The sequence below is a fragment of the Conger conger genome, chromosome 1 (genome assembly GCF_963514075.1).
Source record: "Conger conger chromosome 1, fConCon1.1, whole genome shotgun sequence".
Taxonomy (NCBI): domain Eukaryota; kingdom Metazoa; phylum Chordata; class Actinopteri; order Anguilliformes; family Congridae; genus Conger; species Conger conger.
In genome coordinates, this window is record NC_083760.1 from 78321504 (window position 1) to 78341808 (window position 20305).

At 43.3% G+C, this 20305-nt stretch overlaps 4 protein-coding genes across 11 annotated transcripts in view; 2 read left to right on the plus strand and 2 right to left on the minus strand.

The window, feature by feature from the left end:
* Positions 1-2313: 2313 nt before the first annotated feature.
* Positions 2314-4989, minus strand: atg12 (ATG12 autophagy related 12 homolog (S. cerevisiae)). The gene is made up of 4 exons (XM_061261730.1): positions 4845-4989; positions 3414-3550; positions 2939-3001; positions 2314-2578 (listed from the first exon to the last, which is right to left on the minus strand). Exons 1-4 carry the CDS (start codon positions 4945-4947, stop codon positions 2519-2521), a joined length of 363 nt encoding a protein of 120 aa, XP_061117714.1. The 5' UTR covers positions 4948-4989; the 3' UTR covers positions 2314-2518.
* A 287-nt stretch (positions 4990-5276) lies between these two features.
* On the plus strand, positions 5277-7651 carry isoc2 (isochorismatase domain containing 2). The gene is made up of 6 exons (XM_061215809.1): positions 5277-5476; positions 6122-6246; positions 6381-6593; positions 6720-6790; positions 7144-7261; positions 7455-7651. Coding segments are annotated over exons 1-6 (594 nt in total). The 5' UTR covers positions 5277-5475; the 3' UTR covers positions 7521-7651.
* A 375-nt stretch (positions 7652-8026) lies between these two features.
* On the plus strand, positions 8027-12542 carry foxj2 (forkhead box J2). Its single transcript, XM_061255877.1, has 10 exons — positions 8027-8311; positions 8553-8878; positions 9066-9140; positions 9954-10046; positions 10808-10888; positions 11004-11169; positions 11279-11398; positions 11485-11586; positions 11700-12047; positions 12222-12542. Exons 2-10 carry the CDS (start codon positions 8567-8569, stop codon positions 12332-12334), a joined length of 1410 nt encoding a protein of 469 aa, XP_061111861.1. The 5' UTR covers positions 8027-8311; positions 8553-8566; the 3' UTR covers positions 12335-12542.
* A 2282-nt stretch (positions 12543-14824) lies between these two features.
* The window catches only part of epn1a (epsin 1a), a 10366-nt gene continuing 4885 nt past the window's right edge, over positions 14825-20305 (minus strand). For 4 of the 8 annotated variants that reach the window (XM_061245347.1, XM_061245338.1, XM_061245364.1 and 1 more), the window contains exons 6-11: positions 19967-20087; positions 19356-19522; positions 17523-18117; positions 17183-17344; positions 16842-17093; positions 14825-16632 (exon numbers count right to left, since the gene is read on the minus strand). In XM_061245347.1, the coding sequence (XP_061101331.1) occupies positions 16130-16632; positions 16842-17093; positions 17183-17344; positions 17523-18117; positions 19356-19522; positions 19967-20087 (1800 nt within the window). In that variant the 3' untranslated portion in view covers positions 14825-16129. Of the gene's footprint in view, positions 16633-16841; positions 17094-17182; positions 17345-17522; positions 18118-18780; positions 19331-19355; positions 19523-19966; positions 20088-20305 lie in introns of those variants that run through there. The other 4 variants (XM_061245391.1, XM_061245382.1, XM_061245373.1 and 1 more) reach the window with 4 other exon arrangements.

The window sequence follows — 20305 nt, forward strand, 5'->3', positions numbered from 1 at the left end:
CATTTTGTATTTACTTGTGTTGTCTTTGACTAATATTTAAATTTGTTTGATGATCTGAAACATTTAAGTGTGACAAACATGAAAAAAAATAAGAAATCAGGAAACACTTTTTCACACCACTGTATATGGCTGTATAGTTCTTGATATTGAGAGTGCCTTGTGCCTTGAGTGTGCTGGCAAAGAGATCAAACAGCATCCTTATAATTATTGTACAAAAGGAAGCATACAATACATTGTAGCATGCTCTAAATAACTTTATGAATGTATTATTGTATACTGTCACCTTTTTAGATCTCTAGAAGTATATTTTGCAATATGTACTAATGAAACCTCCATCCTTTTTTATTCCTCTTTCACTCATAGAGACAAATATGAACAAAATAAGCAATTTTTCTTGATGGAATTATTTGTAAATCTCTCCATCTGCCTGCCACGTTACTTGTGATTAATGCAATTCAGTACAATCCATTTTTATTTGCACAGCACATTTCAGAGAGGAACTGTTATATACTATTTTCAGTGGAAATGCAGAAGAAAATTGGGCAGGAACCCAGGCCTAAACCCCCAAAACGTGAACAACTAAGGTAAAATAAACCCCCAATGGAATGAAACACACTGAAACAGTGGTGAGAAAAAACTCCTCAGTGGAAAGAAATCCCAGGAGAAACACGGCTACAGAGGAGGGGGGAGCTCATCCTTAGCCTGGAGTAATAGTCAAGATAGAATGACGGTTAACAGAACTGTAATGATGGAGCAAATGGTGAAGTGGACTGAGCAGGTTACAAAGATTAGTTCAATTAGCTGGTGAAATAGGCTGTCCAAGCAGAGAGGTGTTTATGAATATGCAATTCTGTGGGGCGAGGTGATGCCTCTAGGGCTACAGGCTTGTGTGAACCAGGACAGAGATCTGGAGGGGCCTTTTAATACGTTAGGTAGTATATGTATAAACATAACCTCTCTTTAACCTTTACTTTCAAGTTTTTTCTCATTGTCACCACCAAAAAATGTTAAAGTAAATAAATTATTTATATTTCAAATGAACACTTGAACACCAGCAGAGGCTAACACTCAATAATTAATACAGCACATGAACAAGATGCTAATTTTATTTACTTAACCCCTTGAAAATGAAGTTAGTGCTCTGAAACTCCAATGCTTTCCATTACCAGTGGTGACTGTTACATCAGTATTCAGGGAAGAACACTCAAATCACATATTTGTGATCTTACACCTCAAATGGTTAAATCAAAGGCATTGATGCACTGTCATTTGGGCAATAGTCCAGGGTACTCACACTGTATCATTTTATACAGAGGACATGAGAATGGTTATTTCATGAACAGCTGCTCCTGAATTATGTATGATTAAGATTTTAATATGTATTAACTGGCAGTCACTCTTATACTCCCTCATTTTCCAGGCTGTAGGTTTGCACCTCCATTTTAAGTGTCCTTCCACAGCCCTTGTTTATTTAAAAATATCACCTACACCAGTATTTAATATTTTAGTATATAACATTAACTAATGCTATTTATTCCCATGTACAAACAGCTGCAGTATTCATTTCACCCCAACCCACGTCATTCATTCAGGGAGTTCACACATGTATGTGTAGGAGAGGAGGGATCTTCATTTGGGTTTCAATGCAGCCAAAATAAAAACCTGTCCCAGTGTATTACTTACACCCAACTTGTTCTCAGTCTCTCTTTGCTCCAGGTGTTTTTGTGCATTGTTCTTTTCTGGACTTCCTGGAACCTTTTCCTTGAAACGCAATCCTTTCTTCTCCATTCCTTATTGAATTTCTCATATATGTATCCGAATTCCTGTCTTTTTTTTTTTTTTTAAGATATTTTTTAGGCCTTTTTCAGCTTTATTGGACAGTATATAGTATAGAGAGACAGGAAGAATGGGAGCGAGAGAGAGGGGAAGACATGCGACAAATGTCGGACGGTCGGATTCGAACCGGCAACGTCGCGGCTCGCAATGAGCATGCGGTCAGTGCTCTACAGGCTGCGCCACCGAGACACCCAATTCCTGTCTTTTTTTTTAGGTATCATTTAAGAGTCCTTCAATGTGTGTCCTGCCTCCCACGGAATTTGGACTTTCACCAAAATCTAGGTTTCGAAATTATTGCAAATAATAACAATTCTCGAGCTCACTGTATGTCTTGCAATGTCCAAATCAAACAGACACTCAATGTCAATCCCTTTCAAATCAGTGTCTACATTTAGTTTACAAACGTTTTGTACACTCCAGAATGAAAGTGAGTTTTTCCTCCCCCACTATGAGCACAAATGAATAAATCACAGAAAGTAGAACTAGTCAAACCAATTTATTTACAACAGGTTATGTACAGAAAATAGAAACATGTGCTGTTAATGATAACAATAGCATTTTCAATAATAATTATAAACACAACCATGTGGGTGAGTACAAGCCACCATGTCTGCAAGACGAGCAGTGTCCGTTTGTGGGAGAGGGGGGAGAAAGGCAAAAAAAGAGGATCCATCTCGCAATCTCATCCCCAGGCTTGAGATTTACAATAATGAAGAACCAGCTTCCCATCACTGCCAAAACACTGCAACGGAGGGGATGGGGTGTTATTTCTGTTCATACAATGCACATCCCAATAATAGCATCGGTCAAGGGACAGGGCACGGGGAGAGGAGAAAGGAATACATTTTGGCCAAGTCCTACAATTGCTGTTGACTGCAGGCATTCTTAAAGGGGAAGGCAACCGAAATGTGGCATTAAGAGTCTAAATCATCCTTTATAATTGACTGTTTATATAGCATATATCAAAAATCAAAGTTTAAACATCATCACAGAAAATAAAAATGCTACAAAAAAACATAATAGTTTCTTAGCTGCAATAGCTCCTTCGTCACTTTTATTAAAAACAGTATGTCATACCAGAACAATAGTGCTTTATACTCACTTCAAACAGGACACCCACTTCCTGGTCAGGTGATGGGGCAAAAGACTGATTGACATAAATGAACTGAGGGAGGGAGAGAGAAAGGATCAGAGCAGAACCGGTACATACAGAAATATGAATACAGTACACAGGCACCAAAGAGGGCTCAGTTAAATACGTTTTTAAAAAAACAACAGGAGAGCAACTTGTGAATCTCTTAGAGGGCTAAATTTGTTGTACCCTACCTTTTGATGCTTTTTACTCAAAATACATTGCACATGCACCAGTAGCACTAGCCTATCAAAGTGCTCTTTTGCTAAAATGTTTTTATTCACTGCAAAGTTGTTTTCTCAGTATAGTGGAGGACAGCAGAATATACAGATAAACAGTGGAAACTTCTGTTCCCATGTCAGTTAGACCACACCACTGCGAATGCGAAGCTATGTATCAAATAAAGCTGCGAAGACACTCGCTACGTGACACGTTGCTGACTCACCAGTTGTTCACTGGGCTCCAGCTTGAGGAAGCGCGAGATGAAGGTAGAAAGCGACTGTACAGTTCGTCCCCGTTCTACCGCCCATTTCTTTGTCTTCATGATAGGAGTGTCCCCTACTGCTTTCAGCAGAACGTCAACTGTAAGACAGACACTGAGCTGGTCAGGAAGTAGATTGGCATAGGCCTACACAGCGACTGTTTGCAGCTGATAAAAGATGTGAAAGAATATACTGCATCTACTATTGGCAGTTATTAACTACCTAAATAAGTCATGCAGATTCCATTATAAAACATAAGATACACAATATAGCCGACTTCTTAAAGAAGTTATTACATGTTACATTAAGATGTAGGAAATGCACAAAAAAATCTAAATTCTTACACATTTAAAATTCTAGTGTTTAAGCAAATTTATTATTTGTGACAGCATCGTACAAAGTGTTATGGAGAGATGAGATAAGGATGAACATGTACCAGAGTGATGGAAAGAGCAAAGCGTGCAGATTAAAAGGAACTGCCCAAGAATAAAAGCACCCCCTCATCTGAGAGCCATTGTGGTTGGGGTGTTATAGTTTGGGCATGTAGAGCTGCCACAGGTGCTTGCTCACTTGTGTTCATTGATAATGTCACTGCAGATGGCAGCAGCAGAATGAATGCCAAAGTATACAAAAAAAATCTTGTCTGCTCAGATCCAAGCAAATGCATAAAAACTGATTGGACGACGCCTCATCATGCATCAGGACAATGATCCAAAACATACAGCCAAAGCAACAATTAGATTTCTGTTGTTTGTTGGAGTATATAGTGAAAACGTCAGAAAATGTGTCACTGACCAAATACCTAAGGACTGCACTGTATGTCCTTAGTACAATAACTAACACAGTAGCTAATGTTGGCTACAAACCCAGATTTAAAGGCAATTCATGTACACGATCGTTTCATGCATCTCTGGTTGAGCTTTTTGCTACGCATTCTGAATGCTGTGTGAACTTAGCTAGTTAGCTAACGTTAGCTATAGAATGTGTATAGCTAGCTAACTAATATGGTTCTAAAAGCAGTGCAGTGTCAGCCTTGAGGCCGATTGCAGCTATTCTCTTTTAATAATAACAGTCACACGGAGATATTTTCTGTAATAACAGAGGTATCTTACGGCATCAATAGGTGTCATAATTTGCTAACATCAGCTAGCTAGCAAGCTAGCAGTATCTACGGAGGAAGTGTTCTCGTTGACAGCTACCGATTGGTTAATCCCCCAAGACGCCTCATCTCCATTGGCTAGAGAACGGTCAATAAACTCGTTACGTCATATTTACGGAAGTATGTTGCCTATCTAGCTAATTAGCTAGCGATACACGGCAGCTAAGAGTGCACGTTAAATGGCGCAAGCAGGCTAACTTGACTTATACATATTTTACATATTATAATATTTTACTTTTTTTCTTCTCTTCATTTGACCCAGAGTTTTCGGCAGGAGATGACACGGTCGTGGGCTCCTCTTTTGTAGTTTCGGTGGGAGACTCTGCATTTTCAGACATGTTAAATATAGCTAATGGTAAAGTTTGCCCTGCCTTCCTTGCTTTGCGCCAGTGGTGACGTTACAAATATGTCCCTGAAACCATCTGACCAAATCTCCTGACAAGCTGTTGGTTGGAGTGAATGTCACTTTGAAAATTCTAATAATCCAATTGGTTCTCTGCACCGTAGTGAGAAACCAATTGGTTATTCTGAGCGTCAGTCATTACTGTGTTTACATCAATTGGGTTGTGAGGAGGAAGTGCCTAAAAAGGACTGCTGTTCTGTGGCTAGCTAAGTATGTACAGAATGTAGCAATATATTGCGACTATGTATTAAAATGGTTATGGTAATAATTTATCGATTGTAATGTTACGGCATTTTTCAATGTAGCCGATCACCTACACTAATATATTTTCATTGCTTTCAAATGATTGGTGGTTAGTACAAAGAACAGGGGGGTGGAAATATATGTGCGTTTCCATTGGTTAGAAATACGAATAAAAATGTTGACGTTAAACCAGTTGTGATGAAGTGACGATTGTGCAGTCAGTGAGTAATTTAAGTTCCTCTTTCGTCTATTCATTATTTCAATGCAGAATTACTCTCTTTCGACAAACATTTAGGCTGCTTTTGCATACATTACATCTGAGGTCATTTAAAGTACCCTTGACGTTAACTGAATTAGTTAGAGGCTAACTAATCAACATCTTCGTTATCTAGCGCAGTTAAGTTACTCTATCAAAACAAAAAGCTGTCTTAGCTTGTTACTAGTACTGTTACCAACAACAATGGTAGCAACTATAATAATAATAATAACAATTATTATTATGAGTATTAATACATTATTGGCATTTGGCAGACGCTCTTATCCAGAGCGACATACAACAACAAAATAGTAGTAGTAGTAGTAGTGGTAGTAATAGCAGCGTAGTAGTGTCACCATCATCATAACGTTATAGTATACCATACTTACTGTCATTTTCATAATCAGAAGAAAAACATTTTTTCATTTTTTATCCTAATCCATTCCAATTATTCCTAGTAGTTCACGAGAAGATGTGTTCCTGTTTTTAAATTCATGTCTTGATCATCACTGCAAAATACTGTATGCAAAATAACTAAACATTAATATCGCAGACAAATACAGGGATTCATATATTTAATTAATGACTGCCACTCATTTCTGTCTCACAGTGGCGTCCATTGGCAGACTCCTGGTGAAGGACTCTGTATTGCTGCTATGTGACATGCAAGAGAAGTTCCGCCCCAACATCGTCCATTTCACCAACATTTTGAGCAATGCAGCCAGAGTGCTACAGGTACAGGCATGCACAGAGCATAGTGTTCGCAAAGTGGTGTCTGCTTTTGTAGATGCATTATGTTTCTCTGCAATGATGTTCCTGTACTTCCGCATGCTCAGTCCCGTCACTCAGTCCTACATCCTGTTTCGTAGGCCTGTCGAATTCTGGGAATTCCCCCGATCGTGACAGAGCAGTACCCCAGGGGTCTGGGACCCACTGTGCCTGAGCTTGGGGCCTCAGACCTCAAACCTCATGAAAAAACCCAGTTTTCCATGCTGACCGAGGGGGTGGAGAGGGAACTACAGGCCCTTGGCGGACCAAAGAAGGCTATTCTGTGCGGAATTGAGACTCAGGCATGCATTGCGGTAAGAGAGCAAGACAGGTTTCTTGCCATTGAAAGCTGGAATTAAAATGCCTCTGACTATGGTGTTACAGCTGTTACTGAGTCATAATTTCATTCTCTCACTATACCTCTGTCTCTGCTCTGCCAGTGCACAACCTTTGACCTCTTGGAGAGAGGCATGGAGGTTCATATTGTAGCTGATGCTGTCTCCTCCAGAAGGTATTTGTTATTGAAATTAATTTAATGCAGAACTGTTTTATTATCTCCTCTCAGTCTGTAGACACTTATTAGGTATTTATTAGACTTATTTTTTAGACTTATTGTTCTTCTGCTGCTGCTTCACTGCCTATCCACTTAAGAGGTTTGACACGTTGTGTGTTCAGAGATGCTCTTCTGCATACCACCGTTGTATTGTGTGGTTATTTGCGTTACTGTCCTATCAGCTTTGCCACACGATTGGCTCATTGAATATTTGCATTAACAAGCTGGTCTACAGGTCTACCTAATAAAGTGCTCACTGAGTGTATACGCTCCTGCCATACTGAAAGTGTCTCTCCCGCTCTACCTCCCAGTCAGACAGACCGGTTATTTGCCCTGTCTCGTTTGAGGCAGAGTGGGGCCTTCCTCACCACAACAGAGGCGGTTCTACTGCAGCTGGTGCAGGACGCCAAACACCCCAATTTCAAGGAGGTAAGAATTTAGCTCGAGCAATGCATCATGCCATAATGCAGACCACTGACAAGACCAGCAGAACCCACTCTAAAGACTCCCAGGGTTGTCCGATGTGCTATTGGTATTCACTGCTTTGCCAACAAAATCTGTTGTACTGCATTGTCCTCTTCACTTGTTCAGTGTTTGAGCTTACTTCCCTTTTTGTTTTCAGATCCAGAAGTTGCTGGCTCACCCCTCCCCAGACACTGAACTTCTCTCTTTCTTCAGCTCTCTGTAGAGAGAAAAAGGAAGTAACTTACTATGGTGTAGACATTCTAGCACATCAAAGTGTCTGTAAATATGTCAGTGGACACACATGGAAGGTCTGATAGCCCAGATATGGCAATAAATAAAACCAGTGACAACTTATGAGTCTCCCTGTCCATTCCTGTTTGATGAAGGAAAGTGTGTGTGTGTGTGGTGTGTGTGTGGGGGGGGGGGGGGGTGCAAGGGGCAGCGATTGTTCGTAAACAAAAGAAATATGATTAAAAACACCAAATGTTAATGTTAATATTATTGATTATATTACACATTGTTGTTGGTTGTGTTTTTCATGTAAATTAAATGGCATGTGGTTCACTGAAAGGAGTTTTCCGCTGTGGCGGACTCTTCACTGTTCTGTACTGTTGTAATTCAATACTGTACTCAGAGAAGGAAGAGACATGCTGCTGCGCAGAGAAGGGGGAGGGAGAGAGTGAGGAAAGGGTAGAGCAGGGGGAGGGAGAGTGAGGTAAGGGCAGAGGAGGAGTGTGTGACGTCAGGGAGAGAAACAGAGGGAGGAGAAAAGAGGAAGCAGGATTTTTTGCGAGAAGTTTTTCATAAGAAAACAAACTTGTAGAAAAGATAGACCAAAAGTAAAGTTAGGAAAAGAGGGAGCCACACAGATACAGATACATGTGTAGAATGAGAAGGAGTTAGGAAAGAGAGGAAGTAAGAGAAAACGTAACTTCACACACTTGTGCAGTGTAGTGGATGATAGCATTAAAAATTAATTCTGCTTGAGGCCTGGTGCCTGTCGACAAGAAAAAGGTAGGTGCAGTACTTATTATTGTTAAGACTACACCCATTTCGAGAATAGATATGTTCACTGACATTTTATTTACCGTATGGCTATGCTACTGAAGTTTTCTTTTTATATACAATATGTAAACATAAGATATATAACTGACCTCTATTTAAAAAGTATTTATACACTGTACTCCTGAATGCAGCAAGGCCTGTATGAATGAGTGCTGAAGGGCTTGATTGAATACATTTTCCTCTTTCCCAGTCCCTTGAAAGACAATGACCTCAGACCTGGATTCCAGTTTGACCAGTATTGACTGGCTACCACAACTGGGAATTAGTGGCCTGCGATCAGGGAGAGAGAGACGAGAGAAAGAAGGGAAGAGAGAGCGTGGGAGGGAGAGAGAAGTTCCCCCGCCCATCCCTCCATCTTCCTCCTCTCTGTCCAAAGGGAAGCCCCCCCACAGCTATGCTACCCTCATCGCCATGGCGATAGAAGCTGCTCCAGAGAGGAAGCTGAGTTTAAATGACATTTACACCTGGATCAGCGAACAGTTCCCCTATTATAACAGGGTGGGCAGGGGCTGGAAGGTGAGCCAGGTTAAAAGCAACTGTACTTTTCACTCAGACTTTTGCACTTACTAAATCCAATGCCCAACCTCTGTTTAATCAAAATGACCAGAGTAACAAGTATATTAATACAATTCACAAACAACAACAACATATGATTATTATTATTAGTATTATTATTATTCAACTGTTGTTATTTTCTTTGCAGAACTCTATTCGTCACAATCTCTCTCTTAATAAATGTTTCCGTAAAGTTCCAAGGCCTGCAAGTGACCCAGGAAAGGTGAATTTTGTATTTTGTATTTATTTATTTTGACATTAGTTGGACCTGACAGTGTATGACACTCAGGAGAGCGAGAATAAGAAGATTAGGACTTCAGAATTACAAGAGAGGTAATGGAGATTCACTAGTCAAGAATAACATGCACCCAACAGCTTGAGCAGATGCAGGACAGAAGAAACGATGAGGAAAATCCTGCTCTGCAAACCACAAACAGCATGAACAGTGTTTTGATCCACACAGCGTCTTAATCAGGACCAGAGAGGAAAGCATGTGTGGGCAAAACACTGATCATTTTGTTTGTGGTGAGTAAAAAACAATTGATTTCCCTTTTGCCTTAGCCAGGTATATATAAAATGTCCAAAATGGACAATAGGGGAGTAATAATATCGTATGGCACCTATTTCAGCCTTCAGGTGAGACCTGCAGTGCTTAAGGCATTCTGGATGGCCCATTAATGCATAGGCTACGGCATACTTACTCCACCCTGGACCTTCAGAAAGGTTTTTTTTATTCCCAACTCCTTTTAATGCATTAGATGTGCTGGCATTAGTGAGGAAAGCTAAATTATGCACAAGCACCAGACTGGAATGAAATCTTTCAGCCTCTACAGGCCTGTAAGACCAGTATTAAGAGCCAATATAAGGTATCTGAAATATTTTCCCTCTCTCAGTGCCTCTCTGTGGAGGTATAATGTGCACGTTATATAGTGCATATTTTATTGAAGGGTTTTTGGGTTTCACACTTTACTGTGACTGACAGGGAGTGCTGTAGTGATTTGGGGTGCGAAAACGTCTCCCTGTGCTGCGCCTCCAGGGCTCCTATTGGACGATGGACAAACAGGCCGAGCACCCCACGCCATCGCAGCACAGAGGGACCAAGCGTCCTCACCCGGAAGAGGAACGGGAGGTTCACCACTTATTTTTCTTCTTGTCTGTCATTTATTGACCTTTGTTGAGCACACGGGTGTCCATGTCATATTAATGTCCCTTTACCTCACTGTCATTCAGCTTGCATGACAATACATGTGTGCACTCGTGATTTGCCCTGCCATGGCCAAGCAAAACCTGGAGTTGCAAACTGAAATGTGTCATTCATTTATTTTGCTTTGGAGTGAATTCAGTCTGCAGTTTGCATAAACTTGAATCACTTGTAATATGCAAATCCAGGTAGATTACATTAATGGCATCTGGCAGACGCTCTTATCCAAGGCGACGTACAGTTGATTAGACTAAGTAGGAGACAATCCTCCCCTGGAGCAATGCAGGGTTAAGGGCTTTACTGAAGGGCCCAATGGCTGTGCAGATCTTATTGTGGCTAGACCTTGCGGGTCCCAGTCATGTACCTTAACCGCTACACTACAGGCTGCCCTGTAGTAAAGTAGTAAGCACACTGAAAAGGATTCACTGAAAAAGGGTTCGATGGGTGCAATGTTGTGTACAGGGCCACTCTTTAGTCTCCCTTACAGTAAAGGAGTATACTTAATATACTTAATATACTTAAATGATATACTTAAATGAATTAGACAAATTTTCCAACCCTTCAAAATATATGAGCAACTATAAAAATCATGTCTACTTTCAAAATGCATTGCTGTTTTGTTTATTCATGATTTTAGATAAATCCACTTTAATATGCAATACATAAATATACAAACATCTGTTCTACAGGAAGAGAAAGTGACAGCCACACCAGAGAACACCCCAACACCAGCTCCTCGCAGAGACTCCTTGTCCTCCCCTGTCAGTAAGGTACAGTCATTACTACAGTCCTGGCACAGTCCGAGCACAGTTTGTCTAATCAGCCATTCAGTCTTGACACCGGCTTCCTCCACAAGTCATGCGGTATTTAAAATGCTCCTTCCAGCAAGCACCTCCTCCTCTCCCTCCGCTGGCGTCCCCAGCCTCCGTCCCCTCACACACCTCCTCTGAGCCATCATTCCGGTTCTCCTTCGCTGACCTCAACCTTCCGGACCTCTACACCTCCTTCCAGTCCCTGTGTAGGACAGTGAGAGAGCGTGTCTCCTCGCAATGTAAGCAGGAAGCCAGAAATCAACATTTACTTCCCTTTCGCTGACCTTTAGCTGGTCAGAGCAGTGTCGCTGACTGAGTCTGCTGTCCCCTTCACTCTTTTCTCATCAGCGGATAATGCTCCCTTTGCTGGGATGCCCAGCGACAGTGCCCCTCTCCACACCCCAACATTCCCCCCACTGACACCTAACCAGTGCCCCCCTGAGTCGGACAAGTCCGCACCCAGCAACAGTAAGTAGATGTACTGCGTATTTCCCTGTCCGTGCCTGGTGCCTGTACAGTTTGAGCTGCGTAAACTCCCAGTGTTTTTCTCCCAGTGCTACCAGCAGACTGGTTCAGTACCACAGACTCGCTGAAGGAGAGTTTCCGAATCGCCAGCAGTCTGGACTGGGCCAATATTGATCTTTCAAATTACCCAGGTTAGTAATCCACTGGTGTGGCCTATTACGCAACACTACAACTCAGAGCTAAACATGAGTAGCTCTATGTTTGCCACCTTCTGAATGAGATATGAATTGTATGTTTCTTTCAGACCTACTGGAGAGCATGCGTCAGGCGGAGCTCTGTGATTGGGCCCTGGATCCCGTGCTCTTCACCTCTCTCTGTGATTCGCTGAACCGTTTCTTCACAAAAAATGGGCTCATAGGCTCTGCCCCCAGCCATATCCCCTCCCTGCCTCCGTATGTAGCTAGCCCTCTTTCTACCCCTCCCACTCTAGCCAGCCTGACTCACCCCTCTCCCCTTAGCTTTCCTTCCTCCCTGCCTCCTGCCACCAGCAACCCTCTTCTCCAGCCTCCAAGACGGGCACTGCCATCCCATCATGCACTGCAGAGGTTGCCTACCACACAGTCAACCCACATTTCACCTCTACCGACTAACTGTAAGAAAATATGTTTATACATGAACTGGTCTGGTGATCAGTGATGACCTACTTTTAACAATAGTCTAGTCATGTAGTTTCATATCGTCCAGTTATTCCATTTGGTGAAATTGATTTTGTTTACCAATATTAAATATTCACCATTTCTGTTCTGTTCCCTCTTCTGTCTTTCAGCGGTCGTACATCCTCAGCCTCTAGCCCCCACCAGCCGACCCCCAATGAAGCATCTCCATAGCAGCAGTGAGGAGATCCAGGATGACTTTGATTGGGATTCCCTGATTGTCTGAGAAATCACAGGCTTGTTTTGTGCACTGTGTTCACATTTTAAGAACTAAAATAAATAAACACTATAGTCAAACTACATTGATACAATGGGAGACACAAAATACATACATTAGCACTAAGAAAGATGTGTTGTTGTTTTTGTATTTAAAGGCTAATACATTTTTGGCAGGGTTTAAATATCTTACTTGAGTAACACATGGTTATACATTATTACATTCTTTCAGAATATTTTATCTATTCTGTTCATTTTTAAATACTTTAATAAACAGGTTCAATACTTGAAACATTTCTGATCTTTGTATTTATTTATTGGTGCATGGGGTTAATGTAGGGAGTGGTGACTGAACATGATTAGCAGTATGCGTACAGTCTACAGCACCTTGTCATTTCATTCAGTTGCTTATTAACTAATAAAGGCCAGAATTTTACTTTGCAGGAGGACTGAGAATAACGGTGAAGCCTTCTGTGTTATTACAAGGAGAAAAAGCAAATGGTCATCTAAAGAAAAAAAATACAGATTACATGTTGATGTTTCTTACTAGTTAAGGCCTGTGCAATGTTTCAGATCGTGGCCAAATCCCTAACCCTGGCCAAAAGGGCCTGCTTGATGTTTGGCTAAGTATTAACTGCTCAGGAGAAACGGTTTAATACACAGTACATACAACTCAGCTCACTTGGTTTCTTGGGTCTAAACCACAGATGGGCAACAGGACCATATCTGTTTCGGGTTTTCATGACAAGTTCTAGCCTTAATTACTTAATTAGCCCTTATATTTACGCTGTCTGATATTTTAGCTACATTTCTTGATAACCGTCATGAATGACAGCTGAACACAGTTCTTGTTTGCCAATACAAAATGTTTTACCATGACCTAATCTACGAGTGAGCTAGTGCTGGTGTACACAGCCAATTAGCTCATTTATCCAGAGTAACTGGTGGACAAGAGGAAACAAAAAACCTGCAAACACACCTGCCCTCCACAAATTGGAACTGCCCATTGGTACAACATGAGTGTAAATTAAAAATCAGCAGTGGCACTCTAGGACCCAGTTTTGCCATCCCTGTGCAATGATGCTGGTGGATGAACGGTGTACAGCAGGAATGGGCAAATGGGAGGGTGTTCCCCTCATCTAATTAGCCATATGCACCATGACCAATTTACTTGTGAATTAGACCACAATAAAACACAAGGTCATCAGCTGCTGTTTATATCACAGAATGTGGCTATAAATGACAGATCATGTAAATAATTGGGCTAATTAAATAATCAAGTTGGTCAGAAATCCAGAAACAGATACGGCCCGCCTTGCCCATCCCTGGTGTACAGGCATCTGCAAACAGTTTTATGTAGTATCACACAATAGCACACTACATCTTCTACAACAACATTTTGTGTTGTGCATGGGAAAACCAAGCATTTCTCTAAAGTAAAAAAAATGTTTTACGCTTTCATTATTATCAATGCACGTACAACCCACTAACCATGAGTTTGGGTTATACATGCATTACTCTGCTGTGTAAGGCATTGTCTAAGAGGCATTTCTTTAAAAAAAAGAAAGAAAAGAAACGTTAAAAAAACAGCCATAGTAGTAGTTTTCTGCCCACCCATCCGGCTACCGCATGCCGCTTACTGTATTTAGCAGCATAATCCCACCGCTTTTCAATGGCACCTACTGTCTTGTCACATAGTGGCAGAATCTATTTTCAAACATTTTTATTAACCCTACAAGCTTAACACAGGATTACTGCCACAGAACTAGGCAAACCATAATCCCACTTCCATAGACTAGTCATTGTTAAGCTCAGAACAGGGGGGGAAAAGACTGATACTTAGTTTTTTGCATTATTTGGCATTGGCAATATGACTAAAGCGAATTGTTGTTTAATATGCAATATAACCTGCAGGCCCGCTGTACTCTTCTAGCAGGTTCTTTTCTGATGCACTCAAAGGTCGTCGAGTATTTAGCGGACATCTAAGGTCAGGATGAGCACGCTCAGTACATTTAATTAAATACTGTAGTAAAATACTGACGGTTACATTTAAAATGTAAAAGATGCCACGGTTGTGGTGCAAAGAGGGGAGGTTAAGTAGCCATGTGTATGGCACTGAAATTGCATTCTGAATAGTTTATAAATTTTTTACAAAATGCATACAAGAACGACGTGTAGCGTGTAGTCTGAGCTGACTGGATACACACTCCCGATCTGCTCATGAAGTCGCAACCGGGGGTTTTACTGTGAATGCTGTAGGACTGGCTTCTGCCATCCACACGCCTATGACAGTTAACTGAATAACAATGTAGATTTTCAGAGTGAACTGGAAAGAATCAAACAAAAAGAGAGAGACAGTTTTGAGAAAGAGGTTGTTAAAATCTAGCCAACAAAATGAAATTCATGAAAAGAAGCAGAAGAGATATATAGGGTCAAACAGACAGGAGAAAAAGAGGAAAGAAAATCTTACATTCAATAAACACAAAAGATGTCATTCATACCCTTTGTGGATTTTCTTTTTTATTTCGTAAATTTCTTTTCATTTTTTACCCATTTATTTTTCAAATGTGTATGTTCACAGTTAACACCACACAAATCTGACCTTACCCGATAAGAGAAATAGCTTCATTCTTAATATAAAATAACAATAATTCATCAAAACTATAATTAAAAATAACAGCATGAATCATGTGTTCCAGTTCTCAAATTGAAGTTTTTTGAAATTCATTTGAAATGTTTTTATTTTAAAGCATCAGTTTTGTGTGTCCATAGTTTTCCCTCGCTCCTCACACAGAACAATGAGACCTAGACAAGACACAGAGAAACACGTAGAAGATATACAAAAGTGAGAAACTAATGCTTTTGATTTTTCTTTTTTTAAATGAAAGAACTGGCTGAAATGAAGACCCTTTTAATACCTAATTTCAATCCCAAAATAAACAAATTGAAATATGTCAACCAAAAACAAAAAAACAGAAATAATACGTTTTATCTTTTCTTCCAACTCACTGTCAAAGCAGTAAGAGTAAGGAAGAATGGAAATGGACTTAGGAAATAGATAAACTCTCACGCATTCACATATTCACACACGCACACAACCATACAAAACCAATTTCCATTTTTCCCTTCAATTCATTTGTTAGAATGATTTCTTGTTTTTAAATCTTCAAAGAAATAAAGGCAATTCAGCAGACCGTTTCATTACAGGATTAAGTAGGATATTTTCACTTGTTTGTTCCCAGGAGTCAAAAATGACAATAAAAAATAAATTACATTAAATTAAATTAAAAAGAAAACAGCGATTGAATGATTGGACTCGATCATGCCAGAAGTGTTGGTGGTATTTTCAGCCTGACAGTTCCAGTCTGTGCGGGTTCTTCACAAACCGCCCTTCACATGTCTGTCATGTCCTTCATCTGAAGGGAGAGGAGTTAGGGTTTTAATGAAATGAGTTTGTTAGTGGCTAAGCTAAACTCCCGCATTCTCTCCCTGTCCAGTGCAGTAATAATATACGAGTGACATCACTGAGTAAATGCCATCTTTCCTTCGGTCTTTGTTTCTTTCAGAAAAGACTGGAAATGCACAAAACACATTTATTAAAAAAGGCAAAAAAACAAATAAATAAACTTTGCTATCGCTCCCGCTATATCCCACTTTAAAAAAAAAAAAAAAAAAAGGAAAAAAAATTTATGCGTTTCCCAAAGAAAATTGATTTTGTTTTTCATTTTTTTAAATATAGTTGTACACACATTTTCTTTTCTGACACATAAATTGTTTGTTAATGGGGTGAGAAGAGTGGATTTTCTCAAAGAAGAAAAGGATTAGTGCTTCCTCCTGTGGCTGCCCCTCCTCCGACCCCTCCGCTGGCTCCCAACACGCCGCCTCCAGTTCCCGCACCCAAAATCAGCTGGGGCTGCCCTGGCCCTCCTGCGCCCATGAGAATGGTAGCTCCTGCCGGGGCCATGGGTGAGATTCCTCCATAGGGAATGCCCATGGGGCTGGACTGTACCATCCCAAGACCCATTTGCGGGGGTGTCATCTGAATTCCCATTCCAGGCATCCCCATGCCAGGTTGGACCATTCCCAGAGTCGGGGGTGGCATCTGGCCGTGAGGGGTCCCCAACATGGGGTTGGGTGGCACAGGGCTGGTACGGAGCTGACTGAGGCCGAGTGAGGAGGTCTGAGGTGATATTGAGGCCATGGGAGTCGATCCAAAAGGGTTTGAGGTTGGGGGAGGGGTCGGGGACACTCCCCGACTAGAGATTGAGCTGCCCGGAGTAACAGCCATGCCCGGGACCGTAGAGGCACCTACAAAACGGAGAGAACATATGATTACAGGAAAAAGAAAGAAGGAGACAAGAGGATACATCTTCGCTTATTTCAGATACACTCACAGGGTGAACATCTCTGAACATGACACACAAAAGGATCCATCACGGTCATTACGGTTACCGTCACGCATTTACAACGACGCTCAGCAGGACTGGGTCTGAATGAACACACCCGTCCGTTCTCACCCTGTGTCTGCAGGAAGGGGTTGTGTGTGGAGGCGGTGGAGATGGAGGGAGGGGGTGGCTGCTTGGGCTTGGGTTTGGAGGAGACCAGGGAGTCCAAGTCCACCAGCGCCGCGTTCGGACCCAGGAACGACTCCGGCGTTTTCCTGACGGGGAGGGAGGAGCCCAGGGCGGAGAGGTCAAAGGGCACAGGGGACCCCGTGCTGCCCCCGCTGTCACCGAGTGCTGCTGTGGAACTTCTGAGGTCTGGATCTCCTGGAAACGAGCACACCAGGGGCATAAGTGCACAGACAGCAGGGACTCCCAAATGCAGAAGGACAGGGCGCACAAAGAGCTCACAGTACCTGTTCCGTTTGTTGTGTGTTTAGTGAGGCCTCCCCAGGGGTCAGAGGTCAAAGCATCGACCGCGGGAGGCACACCGTCCCCAGCCCAGGGGTCACTGGGCCCAGGAGCAGCGGTAGGGCCTACAGAGGCCCCCCAGGGGTCTGAGCTGGGCGGAGTCACCGCTGAGAGAGGGGGAGAGACGGGAGAGAGGGAGGCCAAGGGGAACAGTTTGAAGGGCATGCATGAACACTGCGTTCACAATGTCATTTTACAGACCAAAACATTTAACACCATATCCGAGCCCATGAAGAATGGATTCCTCTGCCTCGACTCCCCACGTACAGTTTAAAAGGTGTGTACCATGTGTTCCCACCGCAGGGAAAGGAGCAGGAAATGGACGCCGGTCCCCATCTTGCTCACCAGTGGAGCCCCAGGGATCCGAGTTGACCCGGGCCGTATCCCCCCACGGGTCGGAAGGGGGCGCTACAGCCGGCCCCCCGCCACCCCAGGGGTCAGAACTAACCGGCGAGGTGGGGGAGGTCGCGCCCCAGGGGTCCGAGGGCCCCCAGGGCCCGGAGGCCGAGGCGGCGGCGGCGATACTTGTTGGCGGGGGGGAGGGGCCGGCTGAGGCAACTGCGGGAGGGGCAGCCGGGGCCCCCCACGGGTCAACCGCACTTAACTCCATCAGGGAGCTCTGGGAGGGTGAGAGAGAGAGAGTGAGCACCGGACGGCGCGCGCAGCACCCAACCCCGCGCCAGGTCAGAGAAAGGAGGAGACGCAACGGCGTCTCAATGGGAAGAGGGCGACGGACACAGACAGAGCAGGTAACACTGAGAGAGCGAGAGGAGAAAAGAGAGAGAGAGGTACACACCTCCTCAGGTTTGGCCTTCTCCCTCTTGCTCTCCTCAATGGCCATCTGCAGTCTCAGGTCATCACCCCTGCGCAGACGCTCCTCCTGTCAATCACACCCACACCCTGGTCATCCAGCATCAGCCGGCCGCAGAGCTCAGCGGCTCTAAGCACCCCAGCGCCTGCAGCCGCGCGCGGAGCCTGCCTGCCTCAACAACAACCGCTCTCTCTGATCCCGGCACGTGCAGGCAGCGCTCACAGAGGGTGGTGCACAGACCAACCAATGCATGCAATTTAAAGAGAGAAATTCTATTATTATTATTATTATTATCATTATTATTATTATTATTATATAAAGGCAATGGTGTCAATTTAGTAAAGTGTATTTACAATTAATTACGCTTATACTTCATGCTTTAAAATGTTTAATTAGTTGAAATTAAACGTCTTTCATGTCATCAGATTGAACTTTGTTTTTGGTTATTTATTTACACTCACAGACAAGTGTTTGGACAGCTGAAAAGATAAAAACTGAACATTGAAAAATGTCTTAAAAATTTGCAAGGTAAACATTTTGTCACCCAGTTTAATGCATACAATACATAGGTGTATGTATGATGCATGTACAGTGGCTTGTGTGTCCAAACACATTAGTCTGTGATTGCATGTGTTCACATTGATGTTTAATTCAGCTTCATTCCTTGATTGTGACCAAGACATTGAGGCGTCGATAGAAAGGCTGATCTTTGTGAAGCCTTTGACCCCTGACCTTTTGTTCCAAGTCCTTGCTGAGTGACATAGCCCACCGGAGCTCAGCATCCTCCAAGGGGGCGAAGCTAGACTGGGGTCAGGATCAACAGGTGAGAGAAGGCCACTGCCATTTACCCAGAATGCCTCAGCCTCTACCTCTCAGACTGGCTGTTTCAAACTAACATCCCGTACACCAACGATGCGCTACAGACACAGAACCGTCAAAATATTCCCAAATAAACCGGCAGAGGGTCTCCCTTCAGTCCTTAAGGGGCCCTCTGACCAACTGGCCCCTGGTGTTCACATCACTGGCACCTATTCTCCCCAATTACTTGCTAAATGTAAAAAGCTGCTGCCCTACAAAGACTTGACAGCCTCCACTGACGTTTCTGACAAGTTGAAGCAGATCCCTGAACAACACCGTATTTGTAACTCAGCCATGCTGCAAAGCCATCGCTGCGAAACGCGCCGCGTGAGGGCCGCAGATCCGGCCGTGTGACACCGGGTCGGAGGTTAGTTTCACCGCTTCAGCGACAGCCCGGGGCCGCTGGGCCGCCCAGCCCCGGGCCTCCGTGGTCACAGGGGTGGCTTTACCTGCTCGGCCTCCTCTTTACTCATGGCTAAGGCCAGCTGCAGCTGCAGGTCCTCCTCCCCGGAGCTCTGCGGCCAGGCCTGCTCCGGGTCCCCCCCGCTGCCCGAGCCCTGAGTGTGGGAGCCCAGGCCAGCGCCCGCCAGGCCTGGGGCGGTCGGAGCCGAGGACGCTGGGGAACAGGAGGGCCAATGCACAGCACCGTTACCGCCAAATACTCATAGCCGCATCGACACCATTTCTCAGATGAATACGAACGTCCCGGCATGTCTCGCCCCATTAATACCATAAACAAATTCTACACAGATCAAACAGCAATTCCTCCCTTACAGTACACCAAAAGTGGATTTAAAGCGCAAATCTACATTTAATTAGGATTTAAAGCGGATGTATGGGCAACAGTTGTTCAATATCATGACCCAATGTTCTTCAGAAAAGGGAAATAACTGGTAGCATAGCACGCAGAAAAGGGAAATAACTGGTAGCATAGCACGCAGCAATGCATGAACCATATGGTCACCTATAAGATGCATTGATTCAGGGTCCGGTGCTCATTTTACCACTGGTCTCAATGACACAACACACAGGAGGACGATGGGAAGCCGATGTGTTTTACCACTGGTCGTCTGCGCCATCTTCTCTTTGGTCTTCAGCGCGTGAATCCTCTCCTCTCGTAGCCTCTCCTCATCCTTCAGCAAAGTGACCAGCTGTTTGGCCTTCTCCCTGACATTCACTCCCTGGCAAGGACAACACAGCCATTGCTTTACCACATTTCCTCAGGCTGGGGGAAGCATGCTGGCAGCTCCGTCTGTGCAAACCCTAAAAACTATGAAGCAACTTTCTTATCTTATTTTTAAGGAGTTGCCAGGTCAATTTACTAGCAAGTAGTTTGTGTTACTGATAACGTAGATATCTTTCACAAAAGGTGGAGCCATGGGACACAAAAAAGGGCCAC

Bases quoted from the DNA above. Each gene is read 5' to 3' on its own strand.
- atg12 (XM_061261730.1), bottom strand. From the start codon at position 4,947: ATGTCTGAAAATGCAGAGTCTCCCACCGAAACTACAAAAGAGGAGCCC. The intron at 3,002-3,413 runs GTGAGTCAGCAA...TCCCTCCCTCAG, and splicing joins TGGAGCCCAGTGAACAACTG to TTCATTTATGTCAATCAGTC. The intron at 2,579-2,938 runs GTGAGTATAAAG...CCTCCGTTGCAG, and splicing joins AAGTGGGTGTCCTGTTTGAA to TGTTTTGGCAGTGATGGGAA.
- isoc2 (XM_061215809.1), top strand. The intron at 6,791-7,143 runs GTATTTGTTATT...TCTACCTCCCAG, and splicing joins GATGCTGTCTCCTCCAGAAG to TCAGACAGACCGGTTATTTG. The intron at 7,262-7,454 runs GTAAGAATTTAG...TTTTGTTTTCAG, and splicing joins AACACCCCAATTTCAAGGAG to ATCCAGAAGTTGCTGGCTCA.
- foxj2 (XM_061255877.1), top strand. From the start codon at position 8,567: ATGACCTCAGACCTGGATTCCAGTTTGACCAGTATTGACTGGCTACCA. The intron at 11,587-11,699 runs GTTAGTAATCCA...TGTTTCTTTCAG, and splicing joins TGATCTTTCAAATTACCCAG to ACCTACTGGAGAGCATGCGT. The intron at 12,048-12,221 runs GTAAGAAAATAT...TCTGTCTTTCAG, and splicing joins TTCACCTCTACCGACTAACT to CGGTCGTACATCCTCAGCCT.